Consider the following 19,072-nt stretch of genomic DNA (forward strand, 5'->3'; position numbering starts at 1 on the left):
CAAGATTATTCACTGAAAATGGCGTCTCATTTACAGCTCTCAAAATTGCTTTTTTCCAAACTATGTACTGCCTGTAAATAGACTGATTAGTTAATGAAATGTATTTTCACCTTTCAACAGAACAACGTAAGATTCTCAGTAGTTCCTGGTGTTTTTCTTTAGGCTTTATATTTAACCTTTCCTACCACAGATGACACCAAATGTCCATTGACATCTTGAATCACACACAGTCATTGACATCTTGTTTGAAGCATATAATGAAGAGAGAGATGTGTCTTATAAAATACAGATGCAAGATACAGCTGCCTTAAATACACTACTCACAATTTCAACTTAAAAAAAGGTGCCGTGGCTCTGAAGCTCTTAAGTTACTTTCTTTTCTCCATCCGTAGTGCTACATGTTCCACATGTATGTGGGTGTGAGAGCGGGAGGTGGTATTGGAGATGAGTTGGAGGACCCAGCTGGAGACCCCTACGAGCTGTACCGCATCCTGTTTGACATCACCTTCTTCTTCTTCGTCATCGTTATCCTGCTGGCCATTATTCAGGGTACGCACATCCTTCTTTTTTCATGTCATGTACTTCAGGTGATCTGCAACACAGATCACATTTGTCAGTGCCTTAAAATCATTAGTGCGGGTGAAAGAAAAAAAAAAAAAATTCTCCATGCACTGACACATACACAAGGCTTGTCATGTATTTAATATCAGCTTAATAGTTGTATTAATAGCTTCATTAGTAAAATAGTTGTTACAGGTTGTATCAAGTACTCTGACTGCTGCACCCCCCTGCAGGTTTGATCATTGATGCCTTTGGTGAGCTGAGAGACCAGCAGGAGCAGGTGAAGGAGGACATGGAGGTAAGACACCAGAACATTTTATCAACAATGATCTTTCATTGAGTCATGTTGATAGCTTTGGAGGAAAATACTTGTATGGACCAAGGTCTAAATGCAGGATTTTATTATCATAGGTATGTGACTTGAACATGAATTCAAAAGCTAAACTAATGTTAAATCCACCTTCTAACCACACCCTGTTTTGTGTTCTCTCTATTTTTGGTCATTCCTCATTTAAAGCACAGTGAAACTTTGCAACCACAGAAACATTATTCAAGTGTAATATTATGGGGAGAACATTTTCTGTGCCATCTGTCATTCAACAAATGTGATTGAAATGCCTTGTTGGCTGACGGTGGCCACAGTGACGCAGCATTTTTTGCTGTTCTTTGTCATAATTCGATTTTCTCCCGATGGGGTCGCTGATGACGGAGGATGAAAGTTACTGAAACAGTCCAGTGAATGAGTCAGCCATCACTCTGACATGCTTACAGCTTTTTTTTTTTTTTTTTTAAAGCCATACATGGAGCAGAACGAAATAGCAACAGCGTCTCATTCTTCCTCCTGCTCTGAGCCAAATGAACTGAACCAAGTCTGTGTCATTTACCCACTCTAAATATAAACCTGTCTTCTTCTTTCAGACCAAATGCTTCATCTGCGGCATTGGGAATGACTACTTCGACCGAACGCCTCACGGGTTCGAAACCCACACCTTACAAGAGCACAACCTAGCCAACTACCTGTGAGTGCAGCAGCAAACAGAAAATGACCAGACTCAGCATGTTTGAAGTCTTTTTGGTTTTTCATACCACTCGTGTCCTCCTGTGCGCAGGTTCTTCCTGATGTACCTGATTAACAAGGACGAGACTGAACACACGGGCCAGGTATGTGACAAGAGTTTCAAAACATATATTTGAGCTTGAACTTGCTCCTCAGCTGCATTTTGTACCGTTAAACACCATAATCACATCTGATCAGTCTCAAGAGAAGAGAAGAACAAAAGGCTGCATGTTGCCTCCAACATCAGCAGGTTTTACTTATGCAACATATCAAGTGGGTTGAAATGTTGCACAAGCACGGCTTCGCAGGAGGAAGAAGCAATGCGTGGGTTTACTTGGACTTTGATATTAACTTGTTACTGTCCAGAGTTTAGTTGATGTGCATGGTTCCTCTATCACAAATTTAGCACTGTGATGGTTTCCGATAGTATTTTTTTAGCCTTTGATTTCTCATAGCACTGAAGTTTGCATACAAAGCATTTATTACAGTGGCCCTCAGGGCTCTATGCACTGCAACGTAAGAAAGCATGCAAAAATAAACACTAAGCAATTTGACAACAGATGCAAAGAGTTTGGAAAACACAGCAAATGCTACAGACTACAACAGAAATGCTTCCAGGGGATGCTAGACAGTGATGAACATGGTGGGATTACGCTTGTTAATGTCATTTGTGACTCATGGAGCTACTCAAGGAGACTCTCCTTTAGTAGTGTGAGAAAATGAGCTAACATGCGAGTTTCTTTGATTGTAATCATTGATGTCTGCCATTAGCCTAATGTTAACATTTTGCTTATTAGCCAACAATTTCAGAAACAATCTTACAGGCACAACAAGTGTCAAACAGGCTAAAGAGTTAGCTACCTTCAGTTTAACAGTCGAGGATGAAGTGTTGCTGAAAATAAACAATACATGGAAACATTTCTGTTGTAGTCTGGGGCGTTTCTACTTGCTGTGTGTTTTCTAAACGCTTTGTATCTTCGTGTTTTCTTAATTTGTTAGCTTTTTGTTTATTTGCAGAGGGCCACCATAATAGAGAGATCATAACCCTAACAGCTATTGAAACTAAAACACAGTTATGTTGCATTACGTGAACCACCACCATCGTACGTCTTGTCACATAATGCATAGGTTACTGAATGAGATAACCTGAGCACAGTCGCTGCAGCTTTGTCTACTAAAGGCTAGCTAGCTGGCATGTTAAGCAAGTAACAGCCCTAGGATGAAAATTACAACAGTTATAACGCAAAACTGGTGTGAATCTCTGCATGGCTTGAGATCACAAAATGTTCGGTAGTGGAGGTGATGGCCAAATTTTTCAACTCCCCCTACAGGAGTCCTATGTGTGGAAGATGTACCAGGAGAGATGCTGGGACTTCTTCCCCACTGGAGACTGCTTCCGTAAGCAATATGAGGACCAGTTGGGTTAGGGAGGGCGGCCTCGGCTGGTACCCTTTACACCCCTCTTTACTTTCCTTCTATGTGAAAGAAACACTGAACTTGACAGATCAACACTAGCTGGACTTTCTCTGCTGCTGTGGTGTCAGTGTTACAAAAAAAATCTGTTGAAATACACAAAACAACTTAGCGAAATTGATTTAAGACTTAGGACTGATGATTTGATATATTGCAGGTTTGTGCATTCTTCCTTGTTACCTACAGTCACATGCCACGATGCCTGTTTTATGCAAATTGTTTTGATTCACATGGCCTTTTCACTTGCTTAACACCAACCTGTTGCACAATTTGATGTGTGTAGACATTTGGTACACGTAGATGGTTAGCATTGACAACTGAATGTCTGAATATGCACAATTTCTAGATTTACACCAAGATGTTAGTGTGATTTACAGTATTACCAAACCGACCTAATGGATGTGTGCTGTTAGTATTGATCACTGCTGATTGAGTTAACACTAAGTGAACCGAGTGAAACCCCATCTGCCTTTCAAAGCGGGTTCAAATCTGTCAGATACAATGAGGATGGTTCTTTCAGGAACCGGAGACGACTCACTTTATGTGTTGGTCGCGTGCCACTGTGCCTTATGAGAAACTATGCAAAGTAAAAAATAATTTAAAACTCGTCCCTCCTGACACATGCAGTGCTTTAGTTCTGGGTTAATTACAAGCAGATTTAGCTCATGCTACTTTTGTGGCTTTTACATTAAAAAAATTGTATAAAATCTAGATGAGCCTTGTGTAAATGTTGCTTAGTTTGGTTTTGTTCTAAAAGGATAACTTGAACCTGCTGTATTTCTCCTACAGGTCATTAGATGACTCTGTAGCTAAATGTTAATTGTGCTATCACTACCTCTGCTGTAGAGATTTGTGGAAACGAAAGGTTACGGTAAACGGCATCACCAGAGCAGCCAATTAGACAGTGCACAGACATGGTTTAACAAATAATTTTCACACTTAGCTCTGAGTCAGAAGGCAAGTAGATACAAGATAGTGGGGACATCGCAAGTCTCATAAGCATTTTCCTCATTTGCATCTTTTTCTTGTCCTAGTCCTGCCCATGTAAGATGTGAGGAGGAACCTTTCCTCGGATCCTTCATCTGAATTGTCCAGTCACCAAATGATTTCTGATAAAGGTACATGTCAGTTCTGTGAAGGATGGTTTTGTGTATCTTCTGTCACATCTCCTCCAGCACCATCCTTGGTCCTCAGAGCCAAGATAAGAGACAGGAGATGTCTGGAGTAGCCATTACAGTTACCTGCCTAGGAATATACACAATGGGTCAACTTACAGACTGACCCAGTCATCCTATGCAGTTAGCTGTAATGGTGACTCCAAGTGTCTGTGGATACGTCTCATGTCTCTTATAAGATTGTTCCAAGTCTCTTGGAGCGGGGACTGAGGACGGTGTTGGAGGAGCCATGGCAGAGGATAAACAAGGCCATCCTTCACAGAGGTTTTCTGTGAACTGACATGCCTTTTTAATTGGACACTTCAGATGAGGGATCTGAGGTAAGGACATCTCATGTCGTTATTGATGCGTTTCCTCAAGTCCTCTCTCTTTGCATTTTATGGGAGCAAGACTAAGACAAGGAAAAGATGCAAGTGAGGTAAATGACGGCCCTTATCAGGTGCATGAGACATATCCTCTATCTTGTATTCACTTCCTTCTGACTCAGGCACAAGCATAAATAATTTGACTGCTCTGAGGCTAACGTGTTGCCCTGGTGATGCCCTTTTCCTAAACCTTTGCAACAGAGCTCGTGATAGCAGAATTAATAGCTATAAAGTCACTCTTAGGGGAAATAGAGCAGGTAAAAAACAAAAAGTTCTCCTTTAAGCTGCAGTGTCCTGACCACTTGCACTTCTTTCCACAGTAGGAAAAAAAACAAAAAACGCAACAAGCAGGAAAACCTGGTTTGAGGAATTAACAACAAACTGCTATTGTCTGGCCATTTGTATGTACGTGGTAGCTTTGGTAAACTGCATTTCTTTTGATGAGGGGGAGAAAATAAAGCAACTGATGCAATAATCTTGCCTGTGACCTGTTTCATTATCTGCCTGTCGCCATGACAACAGGGATCCCTCTTATGACAACACTCTCAAAAAGAACAGAGGATTCTTTCTCTGAAACGTGGAGCGCAGAAGGAACATTTTGACACATTCTTACAAATGTTTGAGACGTGCTGTCCCATCTCCTCACCTCCAAACATTGTCTCTCCATCCTAGAAACCAAGCAAAAACAATAAAATATAATTTCTATCATATCCTTTAGCATAAAAATATAGTAAGCTCTATTTAGTTTTGATTTTTAAAGGATAATGCTGCAAAGGTTGAATTCACAAACAGCCCAGTTTCTTTTTATGGACCTGAAGTCATTCCTTGGTCACTGGGGGTCAGGAGATCATGCTGTCGAGCCAGTCCTCCAGGTCCTCCTCTGTTATTTCCTGCCTAACGGAAGGAGAATTTGGATGTGCAACATCTTTGTCTTTGACTGTCTCCATCTGGTCTTGTACCACCGCTTTCATTTCATCACATGCTGCAGATTAAAAACACGGGAAAAGAACTTCTCAGACCATCACATATGTTTTGAATGTAAATTCTTAAATGCTGAATGTTTAAGATAAACTGATTTGAAAACTCGTTTTCCCATAATATATTTGCTACATTTTAATTAAATGCTTGGTCATTTCAATGTGTTGAGAGATGAACGTCAACCAGAAAGTGAGGTACGATGATGAATACCACTCACGTCTGTCAGTTAAGTATGATGCCAGCAGCTGGTCAGCTTAGCATAAACACTATAATCAGGTGGAAACGGTTTCCTGGCTTTGTCCAATGGCAATAAAAATCATCTACCACCTCCACAGCTCATGTAAATTACATGTTACAGCTCCTCTGTTTGAAATGTACAAAAGTTGCACAACTGCTTGTGTTACACGGGGGTTGTGGGCCTGACTGTTTCTTGGACAATAATCTTATGGAGTCTCTGCTAAGCCCACTAATACTCAGAGCCAAGAAATAATCTGCCCTAAAAGCACAAAGGAATTGGAGCTGAATAAAAAAATTGAAATTAATTGGGGTGTAACAGCACCAGAAAGATGTTGAAAACAATTTGCCAATCCTTAAGATATGCTTAAAGTTTATGCCGCTGGATTAAAGTATGAACATACTTACCTTTCTCTGGAATGGCGTTCTCATCTGTGACACCGACAGACTGGTCATGTAAAACGCTCGAGTCTGGTTTCTGTAAACTGAGCAGCTGGTCCAGCTCCTCGTCACCATCGTCCGCTGGCAGGTCAGCAGTGTTCGAGGAAGCCTGTGAGACTGAGCCTGACACTGGGTTTGGAGGCACAGGAACCTTCTGGGTGGTGCCGAAGCTTTTTGAAGTTGTGGAAGGTGAAATAAATGTGGATGTTTTGGGCATTTCCTGTTTAGGTGCAAGGGTCATAGTGGGAAGCTCCACTGGTGTCAAAACCTTAAAAAAAAAAAAAAAAAAAAAAAAATCAATATTAATGACTGAAACAAGATGCACAGTAAGCTTCAAGTATGAAAAACTTGGCAAGAACAAAATACCACAAAAGCAGATAAATATTTGAGTAGTCAATTCCATAATTAGGCTTTGAATCTCTTGTATCCAACCTTTAAAGTATATAAAACCAGTTCTAAAACGTCAGCATGGCAGCACCTTGAGGTTAATGACAATGTGCTGATGTTTAACTGCTCTTACTATGCTCGTACAGCTGAAGCCAAAATTAGCATTCACCAAGCACCAATATGACCTTTTTGATGAATCGTCTCCACATAGTCAAACCAAAAGCAGCTGCGTGGGTTTTTGTTCAACTCAGGGCGAGTGCTCCACCTAATGTTTGAATCCACCAGGAGAAAATAAGACAGCATTTTTTCACTTTAAGACAAATTAATACACCCATCCATCTGCTGCTGCTGATCAGAAGTCAGGTTAAGCCAAGTAGGGCAGACATCTCTCTCTCACTCAATGTACTGCTTCTATTGCTGGTGGTCGGCTGATGAGGAAAGTCTAAACACAGTGAAACAACCTACCTGAAGAAGCTCCGCCTCCAGGTTGAGTCTCTGGTGGAGAGGAACCTGTTGCAGGCTCTGGGCCAGAGCAGGGAGGTCCACAAACACTGCCGACATCTGGAGAGGATGCAAAGAACAGTGCCCGTACGTCTTAGATGTGCAAAGCTACAACAGATTCTGAAAAGCCTTTACTCAACATTACCACCACATTTTGACCAATTTGATTTCAAGACATAAAATCAAATCACTTGAAGCCAAAATCTAATTCTAGTATAACATTTAAAATCTTCTGTGTTGAAATCGCCACATCTTTGCATTCTGTATTATGTTCTTTTAACTATATAGGTGAGTAAATAAAATGCTACTGAAGGTCTTTTTTGTAACCAGTTCCAGATTTTGGACCTAAATATGTTTGAATCCAATCTTTAAAGTGTCATTTCCTCATGAAATCCATACTACACAATAGTGTTGCAGGTTGGGCACATTACAGATTTACCTGATTGGCTGTAAACGAGTCCATCTCCCACCCCTTTTCTTCTGAAAACCGGAACTGAGTGAATGAATCCCCTGAGGAGGACACACACAAACAGTGAGAACTCGTGCAGACAATGCCCTGCAGTACTGTCAGTATAACCATCTGACTTAATCCAAATCAAAACACTTATCCTCTTCAGTTTATCTATTTCTCTTGAAGACAACAAAGACTGTGTGCGATCGATCCAGCTGTTGTGCTCATGGACAACAGAGTGAGAGGCCTTCACACCTAAAATGTCTGACATGGTAAACAGTGTTCCTCTGTGTGTGACACCTAAAGCAGCGCCGACATGCCGCGCCGCTTCCAAAACATCCGCTGGCTGAGGGCTCCTGTGCCTACGAACACGCTGAGGTTGTGTTATTAATGAACAGCAGACAAACTTGAAACTTGAGTTGAGGTAGATGAGTAACAAATGTGTTGAGTCATAAGACGACATCCGGCACAGCAAGGACACACAAAATCAGATGTGAAGCCCCACTTCTAGAAATCACATTGTTTTGTGTGTGTGGGTTTTTTTTTTTTTAGAATGGGTTGAAACTGACAGTCAGCATCTATTCCCTCTATTCTATATTTAATAGAACAGGCACATTGCTCTATTTACGATGTAATATGTTATTTTAAATAATACAACACATTCAAATAAAAACAGTCAAGTGTTGGAGCGTGGATCAAACAGCCAAGTGGTCAGCGCCACACACAGCTGGACGACCAGCGGGAGGCCTGTCAGAGCTGCAATCAGCCACAGCCTGTTCCTCCGTCCTGTGTGCATTATATTACAGACACTCAGCGCCATCTGCAGTTGTCCTTGATTGCTTGATTGTACAGGAAGTGAAGGGGGTCAAAAACAAAAAGCACCAGGAGGGCTTTTTGTCTGCCGCTGTCAAAACAGGCAGATGATTAATGAGTAGCAGCCTTATCGAGGTTACTCTGGCTGCGAGGCGGGCGGATAAGAGAAGGGAATGGGAATGTCAGCTTTATGTGACGGCTGACTGGGTGGATGCCTTTATCTCTGGCCTCATGGTGTCTGCTATTGGTGCGATTGACAGATTTCCACCCCGACGGAGAAAGATCTGTATATAAAATCTGGATTTGGTGGACGTGAAATCGAAAACCAAATTTCAGACTTAAATTACAGCTGCTAGTATCTTAAGCTGATCTCACATGATTTGACAACAGCATCCCGCACAAACTTTTCACTCAGGGAACCAGGGAGACATCCAGAGAGCTCTGAGAAGGTCCAGGTTGAAAACTACCGTCTTCAATATCGGAGTAACTCCATGAAATCAGATGTTTTCTATAAAGCACATTTATGTAACTGATGCTGGATGTCAATTGGTTTTGATTATTAGTTTAATTAGTTGGAACATGACTCTACATGCTAAAATCTGATGGCTATGTTTTCCACACTACCATTATTGGCTGATACTGGTACTGGCACAGATGCTGGGAAATGGGAAATGAAACTGCAGTGTAGGAAACTGCAGCAATAAATGTTTTCTAGGCTGGGTGCTGAACGCTGGTTCAAAGGATCAGACAGAAAGAACAGCCTCTAAACTGAAAACACTGGTGATCACAATTTTAATTTTGAAGCACAAAAGCAAAAGCAGCATCTTATCGTTTGAAAGCGAGGGTTCTCTCTCTGAGGAACACGGCAAGACGGGCGTACACTTCTATCCAAAGTGCAAGTCTTAACATTGGTTTAGCTTTGAATTTAAAACTCTTATGCAAACACTTCCTCTAGGTGTCCAAATTTATCGATGACTTACAACAACACATCCACCTGTATAAGGGCAGTGCTGGAAAAACTGTCAGGGCTTCATCCTATAGCAGCACAACCAGAAAACACTTCCAGTCTGTGTAGAAGGAAAGAACAAGACGGTTGGTGGTTGCACTGTAAGGAATCTGGCCTCTCTGACCTTGTCCCCAAAACAGCTGACCTGAGCTGTCCCTGCGATGTGCTCGTTCCTAATCCTGTCCTTCCTCGTCACTCCTCATCTCTGCTACCTCCATCTCTGCCTCGTCTTTTCCTCACTGCTACAGTCTCTAACATCATGCTGTGTTGGTTTGTCATGTAAAGGGCTTTGAATTGCATGTGTCTTGTATAAAATGTGCTATAAAGTTTGTCTGCTGATTGTTTTTATGTTGCATACACTTTTTAAAAATCATTCTCAAATATCACTGTCGGTATCCATCTAAAAAAACCAATCCAGTTCTCCCTGGCCTCGTCTGCCGACAGACAATGATGCATTAAAGACACTCTCTTTCATTTAGGCCATAATTTGCGATTCATCATGGAGAGCAGGAAAGCCTGTGTAATCATGTCATTCAAATGTTGGTTAATGGAACTGCTCCAGGCGTCAGTGTGCACGAGGTGCCTCGGCTCATTCCTCTCACTTTGCTGTTGTTGTTGTTGTTGTTGTTGTTGTTCACAGACCTATCCATGAACAACTCTGCGTTAAAACTAAATGAGAAATCTCATGAAATTCACCCTCAACAGTTGCTGCAGTGAACAGCCCGGCCTCTCGCACTTATGTTCACTGTTTTCCAGCTCCTCTTCCTCTCTGTTTAATATCTGCCCAGACCCAAACCCCCCTCCTGCTGCTGCTGCTGCTCTCTCTGTCAGTCGGTCTCCAACACACAGAACTACCGATACCGGTGAACCGTCTCCCTCCTACACCTCAGAGCCCGGTGTCATCCTGATCTGTGTCCATGGAAATATCATCCCAGGTAGTTCGGAGGTGCTGACAAAACCATGGCAACCGCTGCAAGTGAGGATGAGAAAAACTTCTGTCCAAGCTCCAAAAGGCAGAAGAAGTGAGGACTGAAGGAGGGGTGTGTGTGAAGAAGAGAGAGGAGCGAGCGGGTGAGGAGGGAAAGAAGAAAAATGACAGTGTGAAGCAGACTCGTCCAAACAGATCTGAGACCTAAATCCCCTCTCGACTCTTGGCAGAATTTAACATTGACAGCGGATCTGTGGAGCACGCTGTGTGAAAAACACTAGTGTGTGCTCTAATCACAGTGCACAAATACACACTGGTGCTTGGCCTTCGGTCACAAAACAGACTGAACGTTTTTGCTAGGATTTGTTAGATGGGAGCTAATATGAGGAGTTGATTATTAGCAAAAACACTAAACATGAACTTGTTTCAGCTTCTCCAGTCTGATTTGTTGCTTTTAAAGGACATTTCGTCACTGTTCAGCAGCTCATAGACCAAATTATTGACTGTTGAATCAGTAATGAGTGAAGCTCAGCTGCAGCCCCAGCTGGTATTTAGCATCATACATGAGACAGTGGCCGCTCCTCTCTCAGGATCAATGTTCATGTTCATTTTCATTGCAGATCAATCTGCTGATTATTGTTCAATGGTCATCGAGCCATGTGCTCGTTTTATGCATCGTTCACTATTGTTTTTGTCTTTCAAAGCAGAATATTAAAGAGTCTTTATGAACCCGAGTTTATCAATCAATCATCTGTTCTATGGCCTAAAATATCAGAAAACTGTGGAAAAAAATCCATCACAGTTTCTCAGAGCTCAAGATGATGTTGCACATTTTGTCCAAAAGTGAGTCAGAAGCAGAAAATATTTGGAACTCATGAATGGTAACGACTTCAACAACTGACTAATCAGCTACTGGACTCATCAACTGCTATTTTCAGCACTAAAGTCAGTAAAATGTGGACTGGCCACCACAGCTACATACTAAATGTAGTAACATGTTTACCGCACATCATCAGCAAATGTTTCCACACCGTTTCATCTCCAAACTATTCAAGGTCACCTGGAAATAACACCTGTCAGTAAAGCTGCTGACCTCACTGCACACAGCTGATTAAAGATCAATTCATAGCTTAAAACACTGCCTAAGTGCATCAGCGGCAGCTGGGAGACAGTGAATACACAGTGCACTACTCGTGCCGTGTGCTGAGGCGCTCAGCTGGCGTTGTGTAACTTCTGTATAATGTGGCGTCCTGTCTCTTGACATCTTGCTGGCTAAACCCCATTTTAACAAATGTGGCTTTTTGCCTGCGACCCTGGCTTCGCTGAGCTATCTATGGCTCCCTAGTGCCGAGTCACGCTCTCATCTTTTATATCTAGGATGAGTTGTGCGCTCTCGCTGGCCGTGCTCCCGCCTTTCTGTTCCGCTCTGCTGTTTTCCTGCTCCACTCAACGCCACTCCAGTCTCACTGCGCCGCTGTTCATCTTCACCCCTCTCCTCTGTTCTGCTCTGTGACACAGCTGAGTCAGGACAAAGATAAGACATGCCACATCTGTAGCACCTCTTTCCAAAAAGGCTGGGGGGCTGGGAAACACAGAAACTGAAATCTGACAAGACTTTACAACTGTCCTAACCCATCTTCTTCACAGCAACCTAACAGAAGCATTAATGCCACTAACTGTTATATGGGACTGCATGTTTTTATACTGGTTTCTCCAGTGTGACAATATGAACAATAAGTGATGTGAAGGCTGTGAGAACTTATGATGGACATTTTTGACCTATCAGCAGAAAACTCGCTAATGAAAACGACTGTTAGCTGCAATATCCTGCAACAATGGTGAATTATTTAACATCTCTGTTATCACTGCATGACTCAAAGCCAAGTCCCAGTGCGGCAGCTGTTACTTTTTATTTTAAGAACTAAAACTAAACAGTAAATGTGAAAGTGTTTGGGCACCTACCACGCCAGCATTTAGTGACCCCTCTTCAGCAGATATCACACCTTAAAACCATGCTGCAGCCAACTAAGAGCCTCCGTTTGTAGGTATTTTTGCCCACACTTCCTTGCAGATCGTTTCAGTCTGTGGGATATTTTTAGGCTGTTTAACATGCACAGTGATTTTAAGATCTACCCACAGTGGTAGACTCAGTGCTGCAGGGGTGGTATTTACTTTACACTTCAACAATCACCAAAACATGTACTGTAATTCGCCCAGAGGTTCCCGAACGTTTGAATACCACTGTACAAATACGGTGAGGACAGTGTACTCTGTGCTGTGTCGCCCTGCAGTACTTTCTCATCCTGTTTGGTGGAGCATGCCGCTGTTGCCCTTCCGGCCGCCGTGCAGACAGAGCTACACACACACACACACACACCACAGGTGCACACCCTTGTTGACTGGGCCACACCTTAAGCATACAGCACAGTGCACAGACCCACCCCTCGCACTGTGGACAGCTGCGGTCTGAACTTCACCGTGATGAGCCTTCTTTCTTAGAGCGGTGGCTGGCTGGACAGAAAAAGGAATGGCTGCTCAGTTTCCACTAACACCTGCAGTGAAATGTTGACATTTTATGTAACTGGAAGATGAATACACATATTTCTCGCTCCCCCATTTGCCAGCAAAGTAATGGTGGGTGATCAGTGAGTAATTCTATTAAACAGGCTGTCGTGGCAGATCCTCTCTTGATAAGAGACGATGGAAGCTCATAGGAAACTGAAGAGCAGTCAAGTATTATTACTATCATGATGAACCCCATCTGATAGGCGTAGTAGCAATAAGAGGGGGCGGGATGAGAAATGGAAGTAAAAGCAAGGTGAAAAAAGAAAAAGATGGAGGGAGCGAAGCAAAACAGACTGCTCAGAGAAACCTGTTGCATTATCTTTCTGAGAACTACACTACCTTGTGTCACGCCTTTTTAACCAAACCAATTAGCCCAACACGACATGGCGCTGAAAGCCACCACGCGTTGATAATCACCGTGTGCGCTAATTGCAATTTAAAATCTAGAGCAAACCAGGCGAGACAACAAAGAGGCCAGAAGCTATTTACTCTTAACTTTTAATGGTGATTGTGTGAGGCTGTTTATGTTCAAGCCATGTCAGAAGACCTCCAATCCACTCGAGGCCTTGTTCTGATTAGGCATGTGTTTAATTAGTGTGCAGCTTGTTTGGAGGCAAGGGGCTGGGAACTAATCAATCATACTCAAACATCACACACCGGTAATTGTCCTATTAAGCTCTTTGCTAGACACTGTTATGTAAGAAAAGGTGCTGTTCTTCATGTTGTTTTATGAAATTCAGGAATGCTACAATCGGTATAAAACAGATGGCTGCACTGAGTCATCCCTCTGCTAGTGGAGCACACAAGAACATTCTACTGTAATCAGTGATTACAGTTCATTCTGAGGGGTGTACTAATATTCATCCAATGGTTACTGTGACATTTTGCCTTTAACCACAAATGTAAGCCTCATGGCAGAGCTAAAAGAAATATTAGTGGATCACCAAGGTGATTAGTATTTATACTCTGGGTAACAACTTTCTTAGCAACCCAGATATTTCAGTCTGGATCACAGCGGTGAACTGACCGACAATGCCGCCCCTATAGCAACACAGCTAGCAAGCCTAAAAATGACTTTATCTACTGTGTGAATAAACATCGTTTAAAAAATGAAATATCTGCCTGCTGGTCTAGTCCGTCATAAAATGTGAGAAATACTTCACTCTTTCAAGATCGAAACAAATCTGACATTAACAAAATTAATTATGGGATCATTAGACAACACAAACTGACTTTTGTGACCCAAGAAATGTCAAACAGAAGGTCAGGTTCCCCTAATTTGCACCCATCCCACACTAGTGGCCATTAGTTTTCCATCAACAGCTTTTCTTTTCATATTGCCTCTCATTGTGCAACGCTAGAAAAATGGCAGGGAAGCTAAACTGCTGGCTAATCAAATTGGCCTTGTAAAGTTGTTATATCCATACATACCATAAACTGACAAACTGATGCAAAAAAGTGCATTTTTGAAACAAAGACTGTCAAAGGCAAACCATTACCAGTGTTTCTTCTCTCTCAAAGCCCTGAGGAAGATAAGAACAAAGCACCCACTGACAGCTAAATAAAGACATGTGGGTCGCCTTAAATAAGCACCAAACTGCCAGAAAGCCTGAATGTTTCGGTCCTTTGAAGACTTAAACGGATGGAACGTGACAGACAATGCAGCACTGCAATCCAAACAGTATACCCAGAGCAGCCACCACGCTCGATCTATTCTCTCCAGAAATCCCAAGTTCCTCCGTTCTTGTAGTAAATTCATCAGAACACTCTCGTAACTGTCTGACTGGATCACGACACAGGCACAAAACACGCACTGCCACCTGCGCTCTGTAAAGACACTTACAAGACAAATACAATGTAAAACTCAGCCTTAGTGCCCGTGGCTTCACAAAGACAACGTCCTTTTTTCCAGAAGGCTGCAGTTACTGTGAATAAACAATGTCTTTTGTCCTTTGGCGTGTTGGCTGTTGGTATTGATAGGAGGTTATACTGACATTTTACAGTTTAAAGGATCAGATTTAATGCCCCCCATCCTCAGGACACAAGGGGTCACTGAATGGTTTTACGAGTATGAAAATGACACGACTCATATGCTGAGGCCTTCGCGATCGCCAGGTTTCACCCCAGATGAACCCCTATGGGAGATGATGGAGCGAAGTGTCAGACACCGTCTCCACCACGTGAGGGAATATCTTTTGGAAGAACGGTCATCAACGATCATCTGGCCAATATGCAGATCAAAAAAGTGAAAGTCACAATTCCTGATAGTTGAGCGTTTTGGTGTCCAAATTGTTTTCAGACTTAGGGTTGTTCTGAGGGAGCAGTATGCTGCATCAGAAGTCAAGATATACTTTATTCATGAAGCTCAATACCACAAATTTACAATCTGTACAGCATACGACACTTTTTGTAAGGAAAAACTCCCAATCGGGGAGGAGGGATCCTTCTTCCAGGATGGACAACCATCCAATAGGTGTCATGTGCCAGATGGGTAAATAGCTGTAAATCCCTCAAGTAAACAACCAAATGCAACACTATAAAGGACTTCCTGGAGAGGCTGCCTGAAAATGTGTACTTTTCATCCTCCCTTGAGCGTGACACAACTTAACAGTCTGGAACAACTACTGTATAAACACACAATTGCCAGTGTGGTCAGAAAACAGGACCAACTAATAGGGTCCCTTTAACTCCTTAGACCAAGTGGACTCTGATTCTTATCATCTCCAACAACCATTGTTTCAATTCACGGCTGATGCTCACAAATCTACTCAACACTGATGTGATTTTATTTTGATTCTGTGATGTATTAAATACTATTGTCAATGTTCTACCGACACCTTCATATACACACAGACATAACACAAGCAGATATGCTGCAGCCACTATCCCCTTCACACAGAGATAATGACAGACTGCCACTATGTTATATTGAGCTTCCTTAAAGGGGTCTTTTTTGATTTAAGCCCTTTTGCACCGAGCTTAAAACACAGTTACCGGAATCCTGGTACTAGAGGTGTGATGCTCATCATGACATCTATTGGTTCATGTACTTCGTGGCCAATTTAAAAGCAAAACAAGCTGGCTTTTATCTGGTTTTGTTTGATACATTTATAAATGGTTTGGGTCGGCCGGGCACTCGGCCCCGGCCACTGCCCAAAACACAATACACCGCCCCCCTATGGCCTCTCCCGCAGGGGGTGGTGGCTCCATGTTGTGGTTTCGGGCTGAGCCCGACCAGGCCTTGTGGCCACCAGGCGCTCGCACAGGGGCCCCTCCCCCAGGCCTGGCTCCAGAGTGGGGCCCCGGTGACCCCATACCGGGCGGGGTAAACGTGAGCCTCGATTTTTTGTTCTTCATAAATGGCCTATGAACCACCCTTTGTCTGGTCTGTCACCCAAGGCCTGTTTGCCATGAGAGACCCTACCAGGGACCTATAGCCCCCGACAACATAGCTCCTGGGATCATTTAGGCACTCAAACCCCCTCCACCATGTTAAGGTGTCGGTTCCAGGGAGGGGGAACTAACCATGTCCCTCGTGGCATCCTGTGCCAGTAATGCAGTCTGTGTACCGGTTCGTTGTGGTGAAGAAGGAGCTGAGTCATAAGACGAAGTTCTCAATTTACCGGTCGATCTACGTCCCTACCCTCAGCTATGGCCATGAACTTTGGATCATGACCGAAAGAATGAGATCACGGATACAAGCGGCAGAAATGAGTTTCCTCCGGAGAGTGGCTGGGCACACTCTTAAGGATAGGGTGTGGAGCTCAGTCACCCGTGAGGAGCTCAGAGTAGAGCCACTGCTCCTCCACATTGAGCAGAACCAAATGAGTTGGCTTGGGCACCTGTTTAGGATGCCCCCTGGACGCCTATTCCAGGCATGTCCCTCTGGGCTAAGGCCTCGGGGCAGACCCAGGACACGTTAGAGAGACTATGTCTCCCGGCTGGCCTGGGAATGCCAAGGGGTTCCTCCTGAGGAGCTAGAGGAGGTGTGTGGGGAGACGGAAGTCTGGGAGGCTCTGCTCAGACTACTGCCCCCGCAACCCGGTCTCGGATGAAGATGGATGGAAATTTATAAATGGAAATCTGGAATTACAGTAGCTACTCCGTGCATCCAGTCTCAGGTCTGTGTGTCTGTTTGAGGGCAGGGCTTCACTCACTCAAGGTGCAACAGACAGAAGTGCATGTTTTAGCTTAGATTCTTCCTACAAAATGCTGTAGGATGTGTTATTTACACTGGAGGGAACATTGCTCGCTCGCGGGATAAAGCAGTTCGGAGTCAGTCAAAGGCTACCTGAAGCAAAGGTCATCTTGGTATGCTAATGTCAACGATGACCGTTTCCAGAGAACTGGGTTCACACTGTTGGGTATTTGGCTAAAAGACCATCCAACGGGATGACAAATGTTACATCTGGTTGGTCACAGCTAATGAGCAGCCTGAGCTGACATTAAATACAAAACAGGAGGATGACAACCAAACACTTCTGGATGCCACACATCTGGTGGAAAGTGTAATGTGCCATCATTATCAGCACCACTATTGTTATTTACCACAGGGCAAGCAACAAAGTGTGGGAGGTGTGAAGCAAACAAAGCAATCACCTTTAATTGAGGCAGAGAATCACACCATTAAATGACTAATTTGGTTTTTCTTTCTAAACACACTTTTTGAAAAATAATTGGCTCAGCTTATGGATTTAAAGATTATTTGACAATATTGGTCTGACATAACTATAGATCATCTGTGGACAAAAATAAAAACATCACCCTCAAAGTCAATATTTTGACAGCCTTGAAGACTGTACACAGATCTAGAGTAATCAAATTTCACTGATATGTTGACTTAGAGGATTTAAGGGACGCTTTCCAGTTTGGAAATCCCAGTTCCACACTGCTCATTGTCTGTTCAGCATCAAGACAGAGATCACACTGCTTCTCCTCAACCAGTTTCACCAATCAGCAGCACCCAGTTATACCCAGGCAAGCTGGGGAGTGTGATACCCCGTTAACTGGAGCACACCCTTCTGGTTTCCGACCTACAAATCTCTTCAATATCATGCTGATGTCAACCAGACAACCCAAACATCTCAGGGTGAAACTGCTAATAAAATCCAGGTACAGTTTCAGCTGCAAAATAAATTCACAGTCTCAAAAAGTATTTGTTCTTTATGCTACACTAAGGTTACTGTATCGTCTCTCATCAGTCACATTCGGTAAGCTCCACACAGAGAGGCCAACACTATTAGCCTATCGCCAATGCAGTAACAGTAGTGGTGTCACAGGGGCCAACCTTGTAGGCGAACAGGAAATTGAGCTATCACCATGTGGCTGTGTGCCTCATTACATGGACTCCCTGAGGAATAAATCACAAACGCCTCATACCCTTCTCCTGATAATCAATAGCTAGCCTGTGGTTCGAGGGTCCACTCGAACATGCATGATGCATTCACATGAAAGAAAATCTGCTTCAAAGAAATGCACAGCACCCAGTCCACTCACGCAGTTCAATCACACAGACCGAGGATGAAACATCTGTGGTCCTTTGAGGAAGCTCACGCAAGATGTGATTTCTGAAGGAGACAGACAAATTGTGTAACCTCGGTGGGACCCCCTGGATGATGAGCTGTGATTCCCAAATCCTCAGTTATAACAACTACATAAAGCAGCAGCAATTTTCAAAGCCAATACCTTTGTATGGGTGGAGGGACTTGATGTTTCACAATGCACAAGCCGAGTTTCCAGAGGGCTATTTGTGATGGGTAAGTTTGGGGAGATTAAAATTCTGACATTTGTTTAGCCTACATATTATATATATTTTTTTTAGGAAAATAAATTAAGACTGGTGTTTGTAAGGTTACTTAATAGATTAACATGGCATACAGGTTTGGTGAAGCTGGAAAGAAACCACCACCTTGGACTGTTGGGGAAAAATCCACTGAAGTCTGTTCAAACAGAGCCAACGCACTGAGGAGACACATTTCAAGACAGTCTGGGAATAAGATGGATTCATACTTCACAGAGGGAGTTAAGGATGTTACGCAGATTTCTAGTTCAGTGCTGGAATTTATCCACTGAAACAAGCACATTAAACCAGTGTTTTGTACCGGGCCAGGCCATATTGTGCTTTAATCATTTTGCCC

At 43.1% G+C, this 19,072-nt stretch overlaps 2 protein-coding genes across 3 annotated transcripts in view; one reads left to right on the forward strand and one right to left on the reverse strand.

The window, feature by feature from the left end:
* Positions 1–3,176, forward strand: part of ryr3 (ryanodine receptor 3) — a 92,231-nt gene extending 89,055 nt beyond the window's left edge. Inside the window, 5 exon segments of the mRNA XM_020603886.1 lie at positions 393–549; positions 795–859; positions 1,480–1,580; positions 1,671–1,722; positions 2,950–3,176. Of these exon segments, the coding sequence (XP_020459542.1) occupies positions 393–549; positions 795–859; positions 1,480–1,580; positions 1,671–1,722; positions 2,950–3,045 (471 nt within the window). The 3' untranslated portion in view covers positions 3,046–3,176.
* Positions 572–19,072, reverse strand: part of aven (apoptosis, caspase activation inhibitor) — a 30,893-nt gene continuing 12,392 nt past the window's right edge. Inside the window, exons 3-8 of one of the 2 annotated variants that reach the window (XM_020603883.1) lie at positions 7,612–7,682; positions 7,137–7,232; positions 6,252–6,552; positions 5,444–5,613; positions 5,278–5,299; positions 572–592 (exon numbers count right to left, since the gene is read on the reverse strand). In XM_020603883.1, coding sequence (XP_020459539.1) covers positions 5,471–5,613; positions 6,252–6,552; positions 7,137–7,232; positions 7,612–7,682 — 611 coding nt within the window. In that variant the 3' untranslated portion in view covers positions 572–592; positions 5,278–5,299; positions 5,444–5,470. Of the gene's footprint in view, positions 593–3,057; positions 3,178–5,277; positions 5,300–5,443; positions 5,614–6,251; positions 6,553–7,136; positions 7,233–7,611; positions 7,683–19,072 lie in introns of those variants that run through there. The other variant, XM_020603884.1, reaches the window with a different exon arrangement.

Source organism: Monopterus albus, unplaced genomic scaffold (assembly GCF_001952655.1).
Source record: "Monopterus albus unplaced genomic scaffold, M_albus_1.0 scaffold63.1, whole genome shotgun sequence".
Lineage (NCBI taxonomy): Eukaryota > Metazoa > Chordata > Actinopteri > Synbranchiformes > Synbranchidae > Monopterus > Monopterus albus.